This window comes from Lepidothrix coronata, unplaced genomic scaffold (assembly GCF_001604755.1).
Source record: "Lepidothrix coronata isolate B3197 unplaced genomic scaffold, Lepidothrix_coronata-1.0 Scaffold31, whole genome shotgun sequence".
NCBI classification, from domain to species: Eukaryota; Metazoa; Chordata; class Aves; order Passeriformes; family Pipridae; genus Lepidothrix; species Lepidothrix coronata.
The window spans coordinates 2,483,605-2,495,709 of record NW_016690211.1 but is presented as its reverse complement, the minus strand read 5'-3'; the positions used below and the strand labels follow the sequence as shown (position 1 = coordinate 2,495,709).

General features: G+C 37.9%; 1 protein-coding gene across 1 annotated transcript; it reads left to right on the top strand.

Moving 5' to 3' along the window:
* Positions 1-2,446: 2,446 nt before the first annotated feature.
* Positions 2,447-12,104, top strand: CUNH5orf34 (chromosome unknown C5orf34 homolog). Its single transcript, XM_017811086.1, is given in 14 exon segments — positions 2,447-2,641; positions 2,910-2,999; positions 4,596-5,242; positions 5,678-5,773; positions 7,019-7,142; positions 7,684-7,700; positions 7,939-8,028; positions 8,244-8,313; positions 8,619-8,635; positions 8,637-8,784; positions 9,435-9,523; positions 10,255-10,347; positions 11,141-11,181; positions 11,911-12,104. Coding segments are annotated over 14 exon segments (1,911 nt in total).
* Position 12,105: the final 1 nt, after the last annotated feature.

Below are 12,105 nucleotides of genomic sequence, written 5' to 3'. Positions count from 1 at the left end.
ACAGTACATCTTGCATGTAGATAAGAAGTGTGCCAAATCATCCTGTATTATTAAAATGTTGAGAACTAGGAATTGTATATACGAAGCCACTCAGGTCAAGTTTGCAACATAAGCTTTTCCATCCACCAGAAATACTGGAAAATCACGAAGTGAGACTTTTGTTGGAAGTAGTGGAGAAGTTTGCTGTCTCTGTACCTGGGAAGCTTGGTAAGAGCTTTAAGCCATTACTGCAGTAGGGAAAAATTAGTTATAACTCTGTCCTAGTGCATAAGGAACACACCATAATCTTTTTGTTAAACACTTATGTCTTTCTTACTTGTCTTAGATCTCACAGAACTTTAATACAAATTAGTGACAGTGGAATGAGATGTGAGGAGAGCAAAACAAAGCAGCAGGTTTCTGATTGTCAGAATCACCCTTTTCTGCTTGTGTGCCCACTTTTAATTGCCCATTGTTCTGTGTATGATAGAAATGAGTCTTAAAGATTATTTCACCTGATTTTAGCATTTACACATTTCAAGTGCTGCATACATGTTTCTCATCTACAGGTTTCTGAAAAATGCCTTGCAAATATATAACCATTTAAAAAGATGGATTTGCGTTATGGTGTAATGGTAAACCAGCGAAGGCACAGAAGCATGGAGAGCAAACTTTGGGGGAGATGTGAAGCAAGCTTCTTTAGCAATGGTTCTGAATGGTTCAAATTTGAACAGGAGAACCAAGCTTCACAGATCAATAAAAGTGTGCACAGTATTTCCCACTCTGAAAAATCTAACTGTGATTTAACAGAAATGTTTAGTATTTAAAAACCACACTTTGTTTAATTTCAAACTGGGCTGCTAGAGTTGCTGTTTTGCATGTGCTCTGCTGTTGAGTGATTTTCATATTCAGAAATGAAGTCCACTTACTCTCAGTAGTTTCCTACAAAGAAGGTCTTGGTACTGGCCCTCTTTTTTCTTTTTTTTTTTAGGTAAACAAATGGTCACTCAGTTTTGACTGTTGGGTTTTAGGTTAGTTGTAGCACTACAGAAAGAAGCAAAACTATGTCAGGTATCACAAATTGTGCAGAGCTGGGATTTTCTTTTTCAATACAGTAATCCATTATGGCACTGAATATTTGTGACATTTGGTCTGGTTTGGAATAGTAATCTTTATTTCTCTCTGAGACAGTACTTTCTTATCACATTCTGCCTGTCCTTCCTACTGCACAGAACTCATTCTATTACTGATAGCTCAAGTTTGCAACTTCTCTCTGATTGAATTATGGTCCTAATCATCCAGTTTATGCCTGTGCATCCTGGTAATTAGTACAGGAACACAAAATTACATTACAACAAAAAGCCAGGGAAGATAGTACACTGTTTGTACCCTGAATTGCTCATTTGCCACTTCTACTTCAGTCTGTGGAACCTACTTCCACAGTTTCTTTGGTGAAGGTTTCAACCATAGTAGTGAAATTGTCAGCAAAATACAGTGTATCACCCATAATAAAAACTAATATTCATGACTCATTCATAATCCCAGTATATACTTTGAAACTTGCTTCAGGCAAGTACGGTACAGAATAATACTTATTAAAAAGGGTATTGCAAATAGAACGAGGGTATTTTGATGTATGGCCGTGCCTGCAGCCACTTGACTGGATGCTGATCTACTCTCTCCTGGGAAAACAGCTGTTGAGAATGAAAGTTGTACTGAACACGCTTCATCCATGATTGCACTGATCTGAGAAATTTGTACCTCCATAGGTAGGTAAGGGACAACTGTTACAGCAAGACCACGTGCTCTAGTGTGGATCTTCAGTTGTGTTTATTAAGTGCTTTGAATGGGGATCGATAATGAATTGACACTTGGCTGTAAACTGTCAATCCACTTAAACCAGCTTTGATTAATTTTAAATATTAGGGGAGGGAGGGTGTTGTATATAATCTTCCAAAAAGGCAGCTAGGCATAATTTTAAAATTGTCCTTTACAAACTTAGACCTTGCCTATTCAGCTACAACTTCTGCTACCCAGTTCTAATTACACAGGTTGAATTTCCCTGCCCTGCGAATACATGAATGTAAAGCAGCAGCCACTAGAGAATTATATTAAAGTAGTCTGTCTCTGGGGTATGTTGTAGATGGGCAGCCTGCCTCCTAGTCTTCCAGAAGTGCCGATGTGGGGAGGCGAGGAATGAACGCCCGGTTGCCCAGCCGCTGGCTTGGTGCGTAGGGAGGCGGGAGAAGCAGCGCAGTTCTGCGTGAGGCTCCCGTGGGCGAGTGGGGTGCTGCGGGTACCTCACCTGGGAGGAGCGCGGGAGGAGCTCTGGCGGGAGCTCAAGCGGAGCTGATCGCTGCCCCCGTCCTGCCCCGCTGTTCCCACCGTTCGCCGGCAGGGCCATCTCGCCCCGAGCGCTGTCGGCCCCGGTCGATCCCGTGCGGTCCCAGCTCGGCCTCCTGGTGCGATGGAGGCCGAAGAGCTGATGGTGCTGTTCAGGGACGACTCGGTGGAGGTGTATTACGCGGAGGGGTCCCGCCTGCTGCTGTCTCCGTGCGGCTGCGAGTACCTGTTCGAAGGGGCGCTCCGCGCCGCCCCCAACCCGCTCCAGCCGGCGGAGACCACCCGCCAGCGGGTTGCCTTCGTCGTCACTGCCTACAGGGTATGGGACGGGCATCGCCTTTGGGGAGGGCAGCGGTACCCTCGTCCCTGTGTTGTCCCAGGAAGCTTTCTTTGAGATGGAGGTGCCGGGGCTGCCGCCCTGCCCAGGGGAGTGACAGCACAAATGAAGTTCTTGTTTCTCTCTCTTAAGTGGAGGGGGTTTCTTAGATCAGCTCCGTAAAAGATAAGTAAAAAATTAGTTTAAAATGTTATCTCCTCATATAAAAACCCCTAATAGGGTGGTTTTGTTTTTCTCCACACTTCAACAGGAACAACTTCTACGAGCTGTAGATTTCCGGAACAAGTTTTCTTCTCCCCTGTAATTACCTTCTCGCGTTATACCTCCAGAGAGAAGAAAGGTGGGAGGTACACATGCAGTGCTTTCATAAAATAAACTTCCCTGGTGTACTTAATGTAACTCCACATGCTTTTGTGTGAGTACAGGCCATGGAGATATATCGAGTGCAGTTTGCCAATGGAGCTGTCAGCTTGACTGAAATATTGCCATTTTAAGTTACAGTTTTAACTGTAACTGAGCCCTCTATTTGTGCATATCCTTTGTAGCCATACACTAAAATTAGTTTACTCCTAGTAAGACAAAAGATTTTATAGGATTTTGTACATAGGTTATAATGAGCTGTTTTATATGTTGTTACATTTTGGCAGTAGAAACCTTTCAGGAAAGACCCAGTGAAATAGGATGGTGTTTTCCAAGAGGCTGTCAGGTTCAATATTCCATTGTTTCCCCATTGAAGGACCTGTATGGGACTGTTGCCGGGGCCTGTGAGAGAAATGGGGCAAAGCATCACTCTGCAGGAATGGCTACTCTAGGTCAGACTGAATGTCCATCCAGAGACCACTTTACCATTTCTGAGAGCTTTACTCCTCATCAGCATCCCTCTGGTGTTCCCACTGAATGCCGGTGTGGGAGTCTTAAGACAACTGGTAAATCAGGTGAGTTTTAAAACTTCTAGATGACACTTCACTTGAAGTGTAACACACTTCATGCTAATGCTTAGCTGCTTAAACACTGTCACTCGGTATCACTATATATGTGCCACAGGGCACAAAAACACTTGTACTGCATTACTTGGACCATGCTTGAGTTTAAAACAACCTGTTACTATGGTGTGCTTAGGATCTCCTTTGGCCACTCTAACTATCCACATCTCTAGACAGCTTGATGAGGGAGATCTTGTCAGTGGTATGGCCTCTTCAGAACTGCAAACAGTATTCAAAGTGCAGGTTAACTGTGAACACACATTCAGTGTTATCATTATATCTGCTGTTTGTTCTTGTTCCTTTCATAGAATTTTCAAACATATAATACACTGATTAAACTGCTGTTGAGCACTGAGTATGTTTTTGTGGGACTGACAATTATAACACCAAGATCTCATTCCTGGTTGGAGGAACTCCAACAGTAGCAGTCAACTCAGAGCCCATTCTTTTATATAGAAAGCTAGGACTGCTTTTCCTCATTTATATCACATTATGAATTTTAATCTGCAGCTTTATTGTCTGGTCATTGTTGGTTTTTTTTAGGGTCCTTTTGCAATTCTTTATGACTCAGCCAGTAACTGATATGTACAAGATAATTCAGCCATTCTCCTCAGTGTTTCTTAAGAAGCAGTTTCTTGGAAATGGAAATACGTACAGTCTATGGGTAGTTGTGCCTTGTCAATTCCCCTGTACCTCACTACTTTATGAATTATTATTAAATTATAACCTTATTGCTAGATAGAACTTTGTTAGAACAGGAGGAAGCAGATATGAGGGTTAGATATTTTGCTTCTTCTTGAGTTTATATATGCAAATAAATACGGAGCAACATTTCATGTCATACATCACCTTGCAGAAGAACTGAATTCATTTAAATGTAAATCCTCCGTTGTAATTTCTGAGAGGGAGGTAATTTTTATTGTGCTGCATTCCAGTTCTTTTTCTTGTATTAGATTCTTCTCAGTGATATCTTAGAAATTAGATGGCCTGACCCTGCAACAGCTGGTCTGACAAGATGTATAGATAATGGCAGTGTGAAGATCTCATCTGTAGATGGCTATGCTCACCTTTACCTGTCAGAATTGCAGCAAGAATTTACAGTGGAGTTCTTATGCAAAGTCAGCCAGTCATCTGCAGCATCCTTACGCTCCTCTCAAAAGTACAGTGACTATCAAAATGGAGATCAGCATGGAAAACCAAGTAGTAACTCTGTTACAGAAATGTTGTTGAAACAAACAAGAATAGCGAATAAGAAAAATGAACATGTTTGTGCTGAAGGTAAATATAGAGAACCAACCAAACCAAAGGACTGAGGAGACAGAGATGGAGACCCATTGAGCTACACCAGTTGTTCTTCTGAATACACATGGGTTACACAGTGTTGGTCTGTTTCCTCCTGTCCCGAAGAATGGAAATGTCCGTTGTCTTTGGCACTGATGTGCTGTAACTTACATACTGTTAAGAATGTGATGAAGCCATGTGGGAAAAATAACCATACACCTATCAAGGCTGATGTTGTAACAGACCCTGAAACACATGAAACAGTTTCTTGTTTACCTACAGCTTTGCCCCTCAGCTGCAGAGCCCCACATTTACACAGGTAATTTAAGCTCTTTTCACTGTAAATGTTAACATGTTTCACAATTCTGCAATTTGGACCTTCAGCCTCTAGGGAAATAACTGAATTCTAGCTATAAAAAAAAATAATTTAAAATCACTATCAGCTGGGGGTTTTTTAGAATCTTCTTCAAACATGACATTTGTGAAACCAACATTCTGTATCCTACTGTAATGAAACTATAGTAATTAGTCCAGAGAAAAAAATAAATTCTGTTTTCTAACATAATGTATAAACATATAAATGGAAAAGAGAATAGTGAAAAAAGTACACAGGTGTTAGGTTGGGTTGGGTTTGGGTCTGGATGTGCAAGCATCAGTTCTAGTTCCAGAAATGATTACCAGCACACACACACAAATAAAAAAAACAACCAACCAACCTTTGGACTTAGTGAGACTTTTATTGCATTTTACACAGGTAGACTTTCTGTGACTTCTTTCAGAATGAAGACACTGAAAACTATTCATGCCCTCAGCTAATTTAAGTTGTATGGTGCCAGGGTGTTTTTTGTAGGTATGTACAAAGTCACGTGTGTCATCATTGGAAGACTTTATTTGTATGGGAATTAAGCTTTAAGATGAAATGTCTTACTTTGTCCATTTATCACTCTTTGAGAAATTGAAGACAATCTTCATGTAAGAGTTTCTTCATTTCTCCTGTTTGTTCATTGGACTTCAGATTTTCTAGTACAGTGTATTTCCAGGTCTGAATCTGAAACCATGTTTAAGGCTTCTAAAGAAATGATCTAATTTCTTAAAGGTTTATTGGACAGCTGGAATTCCCTCAGATTTCACTGACAATCATGGTACTTGGTTTCTTTGCAAATTACATAGCATTCCTTTTGATACTAATGATTTAATGCTTTAGAAATGTTTGTCTTGGTAACCTCCATAATTCACATGTTGCAGGCAGTTCAACTGTGGATTTTGCTGGCTAGTCATTTTGTCCATATGGTTAAAAAAAGAAAGACTTTTTTCTTTTAAATGCCTTTCAAATTTAAATTGTTATAATTGCTATCAGCATCTAAAGGTCTTTGATAAAAGCATCATTGCTGTTGAAACCTTTAATCCTTTTGCCCAGTGTTCTTCACTTTTCTTAGTGTAATTCCTAAATTTTCATCTCATCTGAACAAAATGTTTGCAGCACTTCAGAGCTTTTTTTCTCAGAAACCTCTTTTCTTTGAAAGTATGGTGAGTAGCCACACTTAACTCAAAAAAGTCCCACCTCCTAAGTCCAGGCATCTAACAATGGAGTTGGGTCATTAAGTGGGTTTTAGGCTCGAAGATACCATATGATCACAGATAAAAGACCATTGACATTAATGAGAAACACACAGCTGTATTGTGGTTTTGAGCTTCAGATTGTTCAGGAATCATTCAGTCTGACAGTTTTCTGTGTACACTAGGTAGGGCTGGTCTACTAAGAAAATTGGTTATTCTCTTCAGAATCACTGTATTTTGTGGTCAGTGATATGAGCAGCTCTTGTGAGACGTTTACCTCAACACACAAAAAAACTTTAATTAGCTTATTTAAATCCTCCCCCTCATGCACACATGCAAAGAAACAGCCCTGGTAATGCTAATCTTCTGTGTTAAAAGAAATTGTTGGTACATTTCGCTCTTTATGAAATTTTTTTCACGTGAGAGTTGCTGAAAATATGTTTCTGCTTATTGCTTTCTTCAACTCTACTAACCTGTTTTGCTTGTCTAGTGAAACAGCATTTTAAATACCTGTTAAAAATTATGTTATTTTTCTTAGATTTATCCATGGTAGGACAAACATCACAGAAATTTATCCTGGTGATGACTCATTTTTCAAGTCAGAGGGAGCATTTTTTGGAAAATATTTCATACATTACACAGTCCAAAAAGGAACGAGAAAGGTATAAAGCTATTTTAAAGTATATTCCAAATCCCTTCAATTTAGCAGCTTTCTTAGTTTTAATACATTTGACTATGTACTCTGTAGTGAATTATGCCTGTATCAAGCCATCGATCATACAAAAAAATGAGATTACTCCTTCTGCTTCAGAAGGAGTATTTTTGGAAATTACAGACACAATAAGGAAAATTTTATTCGCTGTCACATTTATTTTATCAAACCCAAGAGTAAGATACTACTACTACCATTTGTCGCTAATTTAGAAGTTTACTCTTTAAACTAACATATTGATTATTAATCTTTATGGACTTGGAAGTGTTTTCTTTTCTACTGTATGGAGACAGAACCTAGAAGATGTGTTCTGGCTTTGCTACAAGACCAGCTGTTCAGTGCTGGAGAAAGGATTTTGCCTCTCTGTGTCTTCCTGTTGCTAAGTTTCCCCAGAGCAGAAATCCTCTCAAGTGCTTATGCGGTGCCTTGTATTTTTAAAGCAGAATTAAGGATCAGCTTTTTACTCTTCAAACCCAGCATTTAACTCATAGTCAGATGTCGTTACTCAGTAATGAACTACAGTCTACTCTGATAAGAGAACTTCTTGCCCCTTACTAAGTGCAGAGAAACTGAATATTTTTTTTATTTTTTTTTTTACTTTTTGAGGAGATAGTTGTTCTGGAGCAGATTTAAATGTGATTATAGTTTCTTTCTGGGAGATTAGAAATTTCCTAACTTGCAAGCTTTTAATGCTGTTTTCATGCTATGGTACCTGTAACTAATTCACCTTTCTGCTCTACTGCAAGTGGAAGAAAAATGTATTCAGTGAACAGTCTTCCTCCTGATGTACCAGGAAATCCATACTCTATATCCTCCATTATTACTCAGGCAACCAAGTAACTTTACCTTTGTTACATTAATTCTTCTGACTTAGAAAGGACAGGAGTTAAAATTACACGTAACACTTATTATTACATTAAGTATAAAAATTAAAGGAATTTATATTAGCACTGAGGACATGTGTAAACATAAAAAACAAAGCTCCTAACTGCTTAGAAGACATAATAAGAATGAAATGCTTAATATTTTGTTTGGGTTTTTTCCTCCTCAGAATACTTCATTATTGCTGCAAGACAAAACTGTTATTAAGTCATAACTATCATCTCTGCTGCTGGAAAGTGGTATGTAGCTGGAAATTTACTAATCTTTCAGTGTTCTAGGGAAGATTATACAGACTATAGGGAATAGGACTAAATCTAGAAGAATGAATGCTGAGTGTATTCTCGCAGATCAGAAGGTAGATATTTGGGAACCAAAAGCATGCACTGTAAAGTTATATTTATGAAGCAGAAAGAAACTGCATGATGAAGAGAGCTGGTTGTAATTGGGGAAAAGCAAGTGAATTGAAAATCTGGGCCATATACAAACAGCTATAATGATGTAAGTAATCTTTCCTCAAGTTTTTGATGTATCTGTTTGGTTCCAGGTACCTGAGACAGATGGATATGTTGCTAGTTTTGCTGTATGAAAAGATTATTCCCAACATGGGAAGACTCGTTGTGTACTCAGATCATAAAGTCCATGCTGCTTTTTGGGATGGGTCGACCCTGAATGTGGTTTGGGATTTCAGCTCCTCCTCTAGTGAGATCCAGGTAACTCATAAGTTAGAGGAAGGACTATTCTTAAAACTTTTAATTGAAAAAGTGTTACTAGGAAATCAATGAGAAAATGAAGCAAAAGTTCTGATGCCTATAAAATACAAAAATAAAAAATAATTGAAAATTCTACAGGTTTGGAGACGTTTTTATGCACTTTTAGAAATAATTTATTCTTGAATAGCACAAAGCAGGTGTTGGAGCTATGCCAAGGCCTTTTTCCCCTGCATTTGTCATAGCAGACTATACCACAGAATCATAGAATTAGTTAGGTTGGAAAAGACCTCCAAGATCGAGTCCAACCTGTGACCAAGCACCACCTTGTCAACTGGACCATGGCACTGAGTGCCACATCCATTCTTTTCTTAAATACCTCCAGGGACAGTGACTGCACCATCTCCCTGGGTAGCCTGTTCCAATACCTAATCACACTCTGTACAGAACTTCTTCCTAATGTCTGACCTAAACCTCCCCTGGTACAGCTTAAGACTGTGTACCAGATTCTATCCTTAGCAAAGCACAAACTTATAAGTGTTTGAACTGGATCGTTCATAGATACTTAATTCTTAAATCGGCAAATTATACTTGCTTTTTCTTCTTCAGACTGCAGCAGAAGATTAATACTTGTAATGTTTTTTTCTTTTAAGGTAAATGAAGATATAGGCTGCTGTAAGTTAACTACTCCTGATGGGGTACAGCAGTTAATACAAATAAGTCATCCTGGAGTCTATGAAAGGTATAAACAGTTTAAGCAATTTAAATATAAAATAATCCTGTACAAATCCATTTAGATGAAGAAGCAGTATTTACTGACAATATACTGGGAGGGCTGAACCAAACACATAATGATAAAAGCTCCATCTTACATCTGGCAAAGATTCAGGACCTGTATGACCCAGAGCCACTGCATGCTGTCATTACATCATAATTGTTACTGCAATGTCTTTTTTAGGAAAAGAACTAGGGCTGCAACTTGGTGTTTTCCTCAGTGGATAAGAAAAAACCCCCAAAGCATTTGTCCTGTGTAGAGCTGGTACATAAAACTGGACAGCACTTTATCCAATTTTTGCTTTATTACAGATAATGACCTCTGCCTGCAGATTACTTTCTGTAATCTCCTTGCTCGAATTACAGCCTCATTATGGGTATCATCAGAAGCTTACTGTGCTGCATTTTAGCAAGCAGATATTCACAAACAAAAATAACCACTTGTACACTATTCATCACAAATTATAACACCTTTGTTACAGTTTTCTGTAACAGCATAAATCTAAATATGAAGGAGATTCTGGACAAAAAGTGTGAATCAAAAAATGACAAGGTGAACTAGAGAAAAAGCTAGATTTCGAATCATAGCTTTTTCTTTCAGATCCAAATGGATTGCTTAACACTTTCAGGTTTTTGCTTAAATTAATAGTTTGTTTTTCATATAAATAACTGCTTTTTAGAATTTTCATATTAACATAGGTACATCAGAACAGCAATAGAATGGTGCAGAAGTTTGAGTGAAAGGAAAGAGATTGCTGAATATACTGCACACTCTGTAACTGAAGAAAACTGGTATTCATTGTTGTCCTAAAAAATTGACTATAAATAATGTTGAAAAAAAAACCTCAAAAATATTATAAACTGTGAATTTCATAGATTGCATTTCCTAGTAGTCAAAAAGACCGTTTATTTTGTATGGTTTCATATTTTTCATTCTGTTTTTAAAATGTTAGGTGGGTTCCAGGTGGAGGTTGTTTCATTGAGCCTGTCTTACTTAAATATCAGAATTATGGTGACTTGGCTAAAGGAGGATTAATGTTTCAGATATAGTATCTTGCAAGGCAAAAGAAGAGAAACTGGACAAAGAAAGGTGTCTTTTAACAGAACATCAAGCAATTCAAAACAGGATTTTGAACTTAGCAGTTGTATCTCTTGCTGATGTATTTGCCCTTCTTAACATGCTACTGACCAGAAGTCTACTGACATCACATGCAAACACATTTGGGTATTAAAAATGTGTTAATTGACGTCAATTACACTTGTACTTGTTACTTAAATTATAGCAGATTCAGCTGATACATTTTATAGCTGATGAAATGAAAATCGTATCTATATTTATAGATACATAGAGCAAAGAGACTATTCTTAGAGCAGAGCCTTGATTTTTGGGAACACAAATGATTAATAAATGTCAGCCATTGGATAGTGGTATGAAAGACAGAAATAAAGCATTTTTTTCACTTGGATTCTGCTGATCTAACTTTCAGTATTGCTGGAAAGTGTTAAATAAAATCTGAGTTATAAAATGTCTTTGAGAACCTTTTATTATACTAAATAGTTTAATAACCTTTATTTTTTTGGACAGGTCTGCTGATGCTGAGCTCAAAAAAATACAGAGATTTAATTGTGTCCTTTTTAAAGCTGTAGATTTTTCACTTTTATATTCTGCTGTTCATCTGTATGTTCAAATATTCACTTTAGATCATCAAAGGCTCTCTATCCCGTTCCTGCTTTCTTTTACTCCCTCACTCACTTCTTAAAATTACCTCTTTTTCTTATTTATCATTTTTGTTTTATCACTTATCTTGTCCAACTTCTACATCACAGCACCAAAATAAAAAAGTCACCAAAAAACAAAGCCCTTTAATGGTTGTTGAATCAGTTTTGCTAAGAGTCATCTGCTGATCTGTTCTTGAAAGACGGAGAAGGCAGTTGCCTTGGGCTTGTTGCTGCAGTACAGTATCTTTCTGTTTATCAGCTACTTTATTATTGTTTTATTGTCTTCAGCCAGCTCAAAATGTGTGCTGTCCTGAATCTGCTTAAAGCCACTCTATAATTGTCTTTAAACCAGTGTACAATTCAATTAGTGTGAAAAGTGCACACTGTTGAACTCCATTGTAACATTAGTTTTCTTTTTAAAGTAACTCTTGGAAAAATTAAAGTCCAGAAGACATTTTTATATAAATGTTATAGACATTTTAAGTAATATACCATCTTTATTCTTTGGCTATATGTAATTATCATGCTACAAAATGTGAGACTTTGCAATGCAGAATGATAAATACAGACAATGCAGAATTATTTTTCTCATTAGGAGGAAGAGTGTGATCTTTTTCCTTAACAAAGTAACACTAGTTTTATTAGACAGTAGCAATGTTCCGGAAAGGAAGAATGCTGCAAAATCCAATCCGTCTGGTATCGCTGTCAGAAAAAATGAAAGCAGGAGTGAATCGAAAGAACTCAGTGTCAGGTGTGTCTTGAAAGCTTTGGAGAAAACTTCTTAAGTCATTCAGGATATTGAACCTCTGCTTGCAGCTTCTGGGAAGTGAA